Below are 5,689 nucleotides of genomic sequence, written 5' to 3'. Positions count from 1 at the left end.
GCGCATGCCTGCCTTGGCCCTTATATATGACAGCAAAGTTCAGGCCGGACTCCAGGCCCTGCCCCACCCTAGGGGTCACCACACACACACACACACACACATACACACACACACACACACACACACACACACACACACACACACACAGAGAGAGAGAGAGAGACCTCCCTGTCCTAGCAGGGCCTGGTCACTTAGAATGAGAAGCCTCATGGTAGTTCATGAACTACACCATCACAGGGGTACTTGAGGGTGTGGGAACCAGGAGGCGACATGGAGCCCAGGTGGGCTGAGGGGACAATGGCAGAGGTCACCTTGAGCTGGGTGTTGTAGAATGAGGACACATGTGTCAGCGGAGATGGGAAGATGGAGGGAACCCCAGTCCAGGATCAGTCCAAGCACAGACGCCAAGGCCTATGGTGGCCTGTGAGGGTGTTCTCAAGCCCAGTTTGGTGTTCTAAAGCCCAGGTGTGAATGTGGGCCCTGTAGAAGGTGCTGCAGGGCCTCTTCCCCGGGGAGGTGAGGGGGTGTTCGGCCTAGGCCTCAGGACAGAGACCTCTGGACAGAGATCAGATGAGCCCTGTGGGCTCAAGGGATGAGAGTCCCCATAGACCTGTGGCCTAGGATGGCAACCCCAAGCCATCTGCTCAGTGCATACTGAATACCACCGTGTGCTTGTGGTGAGATAGACAGGCTTGGGAACTCGTGGACTTGGCTGGCCCCTGACAGGAGCTGTGCAGCCTGAGCTGTGTGCAGGGAACCCCTGTGGGCTTGACTTTTTCAAGAACCTCTTCAAGGACAGCTGTTGGCCACGTCCTCATGACCAGCTTGTTTTAGATTCCGGTGTCACCTGTCAGAAATCCTGAGTCCACTTTCCCAAGCCTGGAGCATCGCAGCAGGGGCAGCTCTGTGCACAGCACAATTTACTTTAGAGAGCCTCGTATTGAGAGCCGGCTTGCAGCATGTGGCAGAGCAGAAGTGGTCCACACGTCAGCTCATTCCCCTCACCCTGTGGGCTTTGCCGGCTGCCCTGGAGTACAGCCCTGTAGCTGGTCATCCTCATGCCCTGGCCACTGGGGCGCACAGCAGGCTCTATGCTCTGTGGAGTCTGTTATTCCTTTCTCCACTGCACACGCACCCGAGACAGAGACTGGGCTGCTGAGGCACCTCTGTGACGGTCCTGGTAGTGCTGCCTCCTAGTTGGGGGCTAGGAGCTGAGCCCCTCTCCCAGCCTCAGTTTCCTCCTGGTAAATGCAGGCAAATAGTCACTGCTTCCAGGAAATGAAGGTTGTTCTTGAAATGCAGATGGCTGACACAGGGTGAACTCTTAGCAGTGCCTCTCACAGGGTGAATTCCTGCCCTCAGGTCTGGAGCCCGCAGTAGCACACAGTGATACTTAAGCCTTCCTTAGCACACGGTAAAACCGGTTTTTCCTCCACAGACTCTCAGACCTTTCTCTTATTCTATCTACAGGATTCCGATATGCTGGCTTCCCATAATTATTGGCACTGGGCCGTGTACTTGATCGAAAAGGTAAGATGCCATCTCTTCAGATTGTCTCATCCAGTCCAGATGTTTGGAGAACAGGGGATTCCTAGCTCCCACTGGTGTGTGCCTTCTGTGGAACCCCGTTGTGTTTTGGCATGGCACAACACCCCGAATCAGTCCAGCATCCATGTTCCAAGAGTGCTGATCTCCTCAAAGTCATTCTGCACACTTGTGATGCGGAATCACCTGGCTTACCTGTGTTTTGGGACTAAGTGCTTTCTGCGCTGGGAAATAGGGTTGGTCTCAGACTGGACCTGGGGAGCCGGGAAATCTCCTGGGAGGAGGGAAGGATGCTTGCTCAGTGATTCCCCTGGAGCATCCTGTTTGTCAGAGAGTGCTTCTTACAGCACTATTACCAGAAAAAGACAGGAGGGTCTTAAACTGCCCAGAGAGAGAACCGTGTGCAAAGTGAGGCTCCCATGACACCAGGGGGGCTCCCCTCCCTTCCCACATTGAGCCCTGCCCATCTCCCTCACAGGGCCTAGGCCAGCTCTCCCTAGGTTACTTCCCAGTACCATCCTTTGCCTGCTCCAGTTGCTAATCACAGCAATTCCATGTTTCCAGGGAGACTATGAGGCCGCACTGACCATCTACGACAATCATGTAAGTGTGCACCCTCTCGGTGTGTGGCTCATGGCTGCACTTGGCCTCGTGTCTCATTGCTCACGGGGCCTGTTAGTGTTGTCCAAGCCAGAGCAGATAGAGGGAACATGGATGCAGTCCTTGGACAAGGCTCCAGGGCGCTGGCTTTTGTCAAGAGCTGTGTCCTGACTCACCATCTCATGGAGCCTCTGGGGACTGTTCACCCCATAGTGTTTAGGAGACTGACCTGTGTGAGGGAGTCTCTAACTCTCCTTAGTCCTTTTAAATGGGTATTCTTTTTTCATATTAAAAAAAAAAACTTTTATTTATTAATTTTGATTTTATGCATATTTTGCCTACATGTATGTGAGCCCATGTCATACAGTGCCCATGGAGGCCAGAAGAGGGTATCAGATATCCTGGATCTGGAGTTTGGGAGACTTGTTAGCTGTTATGTGGGTACTGGAGAATCTAACCGAGGTCCTTTGCAAAAGCAGCCAGTGCTCTTAACCACTGAACCATCTCTCCAGCCCCTAGATGGCTGTTCTTTGGTGAGATAAGTTGTCTCTCCACAGGAGAATTTTTTTGATTTTGTTTTGTTTTGCTTGAGACAGGTTTTACTGTGGAGTGAGTTCTGGCTGGCCTGGAACTCATTGTATAGATCAGGTTCACCTTGAACTCACAGAGATCTACTGCCTCTGCCCCTAGAGTGATAGGATTAATATCATGTGTCACCACACTGAGCTGCTTGTTTGTTTTTGTTTTTTTAATCTTTTATTTGTTATTTTTATTTCATGTGTATGAGTGTATTGCCTGCATGTAGGTAAGTGCACCATGTCGTGCAATGCCCGCGGATGAGAGAAGAGGCTGTCGGATCCCCTGGAATTGGAGTTACGGACAGTTGTTAGCTGCCATGCGGGTGCTGGGATTCAAACCCGGGTCTTCTGTAAGAACAGCCAGTGTTCTTAACCTCTGAGCCATCTCTCCAGCCCTGATTTTTGCTTTTAACTTTACAAAAATGTATTTATTTTGTATGTGTGTGCATACTTGCATGTCATGGTATATATGTGAAAGCCACAGAAAACTCAGAAGTCAGTTTTCTCTACAGCACGTAGGTTCCAGGGGTCCAATCAGGCTTGGCAACAAGTGTGTTCTTACACTGCTGAGTCATCTGCAGCTGTGTTTCTACTGTCATAAAACCAATACGAGCAAAAATTAAGCCAAGTCTGGTGGCACAGACCTGTAATCCCAGCTACTTGAGAGACTGAGGCAGAAGATTGAAAGCTCACGGCCTGCCTGGACTACATACAGAGTGAGTGCAGGACTAGCCTGGGTAACTTAGCTAGACCTTGTCTCAGAACAGAACATTTAAAAATTGCTGGCCCTGGGAGCTGGAGAGATGGCTCAGCAGTTGAGAGCACTGGTTGTTCTTGCAGACGACCCAGGTTCGATTCCCAGCACCCACATGGCAGCTGACAGCTGTCTGTAACTCCAGTTCCAAGAGATCCCACAGCCTCTTCTGTCCTCTGCAGGCATTGCACAACACGGGTACACTTACACACATGCAGGCAATACACCCATACACATAAAATTTTAAAAAATACAATATTTTTAAAAATTGTTGGCCCCAACTACACACACATTTAATCCAGCACTTGGAAGGCACAGACAGGTGGGTCTCTATGGATTAGTTGCAGGCCAGGGCCACAGAGTATGACCCTATCTCAGAAGAAAACATTAAAAAGAAACAAAACAGGACATGTGATATAAGGTCAATGTTAGAGCATTTGCCGGGATGCACATCTCCTTCAACTAGGTTCAACCCACCAGCATTTCATGAAAAAGAAATAGAAAGAAAACTGAAGTTTGTAGCACTTCAGCATTGAGCACATTGGGCTTTCTGGGTCCTGTTCTATCTGTCACCTCCAGAACCTCGCCATCTGCCCAGACTCAAGTTCCCTCTTCTCAGACCCTGGGCATGCTTTTGAAAGGAAAAACTCCCCAGCCAGGTCTTAACAGCAAAAACCTGGGATCGCAGGGTGCTCACGGTGTGGGAGTCTGCATACCAGAGATACAGGCTAATTAGGTTTTCCATGAAGGAATCCTTCTGTCCTCAGGGCTCCTTACGAGGTGACATGCACCGTGTGTCTTGAGGTATTGACAGGTCACTTATTGAGCAAAGCTCAATCTAGAAACCTGACCAGGAGAGATGAATCTCCTGCCAACATGGCCTAAGGTATGGAGCTGGGTTAGCAAGTAACTAGGCATAGCCCTGACCCTGGGTACACATGCCGTGGGCTTTTCTGTGTGCCTGGCACATCTTCTGGCACCCACAGCTGTCTGATCCCTCAGCAAGAGTAGTGTCCAGCACATGGTCTTAGACAAAAGGTTGAGATATGAGGGTGATGATGAGATGGATGAGGTGTTGGGAATCACTGGTAATTCCGGTTTGCTGAGGAATTGCTCTGTGCAGGCCACATTCACACTTCAGGTGAGTCAACGGTGATTGTTCCCATGACCCTCTCATCAGACACATTTCTGAGCCTGGACTCCGATGGCCCCTGTCTTCCAGATCCTCCCTCAAATGCAGGCCAGTGGTACCATGCTGAACGTGGTGAACAGCTGCTCCATGCTCTACCGCCTTCAGATGGAAGGTAGCCGCCTCCCAGCCCTCTCCCCACACAGTGAGGGAAGGTGACATCCTGTCTGGGGAACAGAAACTCTAGGCACAGGCCTTGGGATGAGTGGGCCGGGTGATGTTTCGGAGGACGGCTTGTGCAGCTCCTCTCAGCTTCTCTGTCCTTTCTTCACTCCCTACCTCTCCTTGCTGTGGTGGCCTCAGGTGCAGAAACCAGGGGGGCACCTGCTGTTCCCATGGCCTGGCTACTACAGCTTCCTGGCACAGGTGGCACCTGGCCAAAGCCTCAGTTTCCTCATCACGGGAGGTGAGAGTTTCCCAACTCTGGGGCTGCAGAGGCTTCTCTGCCTCTCACTCCAAGCTTCACAGTTGTGATGGGGTTGGCTTCCTGCCATGGCTAGAGGACCAGAAGGCTCCTGACTCTCCTGCAGGCTCCGCATGGAGACGTGTGCTGGGTCAGCAAGATTGTGGGTAGGGGCCCAGGGAAGGCACCAGGGGACGCAAGCAAAGCTGCGTCTGGAAGGTTCCAGGAAAACGTCGTAGAGGAGCTGAAATATGAGTGAAGGAAGAAGCAGGAACTGGTGTCACATGGAGAAGGGAGCAGCCGGTCCAAGGAACACAGAATCCTGTGGGGAGGAATGCCAGCAAGCAGGCTCTGCATGGTCACATGGGGAGTGAGGGCAGGGAGCCAAAGGGACGCCCAAGGGTGGGACGGGCAGGGTGAGGAGCTCAGCTTCGCACAGCCCTGTGGGAGTCTGCTCAGAGTCTTGCCCTCAGCACAGAGGCCAAGGGAGCCAGGTCTCATCCCTGCCACCCCATGGTGACTGAGGATGGAGAGCTGAGACCACTCACGTGACTTGGAGCTGGGTGGCAGGAAGGAGCCTGGGGAAAGCTGAGCTCCCCTGCCCTAAGGCCCCGCTAACC

General features: G+C 52.0%; 1 protein-coding gene across 1 annotated transcript in view; it reads left to right on the top strand.

The window, feature by feature from the left end:
- The window catches only part of LOC103743414 (tetratricopeptide repeat protein 38), a 26,472-nt gene that overhangs the window by 15,739 nt on the left and 5,044 nt on the right, over nucleotides 1-5,689 (top strand). Inside the window, exons 9-11 of the mRNA XM_017801025.2 lie at nucleotides 1,471-1,530; nucleotides 2,110-2,148; nucleotides 4,700-4,781. Of these exons, the coding sequence (XP_017656514.2) occupies nucleotides 1,471-1,530; nucleotides 2,110-2,148; nucleotides 4,700-4,781 (181 nt within the window). The remainder of the gene's footprint in view (nucleotides 1-1,470; nucleotides 1,531-2,109; nucleotides 2,149-4,699; nucleotides 4,782-5,689) is intronic.

Source organism: Nannospalax galili, unplaced genomic scaffold (genome assembly GCF_000622305.1).
Source record: "Nannospalax galili isolate Female #2095 unplaced genomic scaffold, S.galili_v1.0 scaffold180, whole genome shotgun sequence".
In the NCBI taxonomy this organism is placed as follows: Eukaryota; Metazoa; Chordata; class Mammalia; order Rodentia; family Spalacidae; genus Nannospalax; species Nannospalax galili.
Note: the sequence above shows the minus strand (reverse complement) of the source record. Positions and strands in the feature narration are given on the sequence as shown.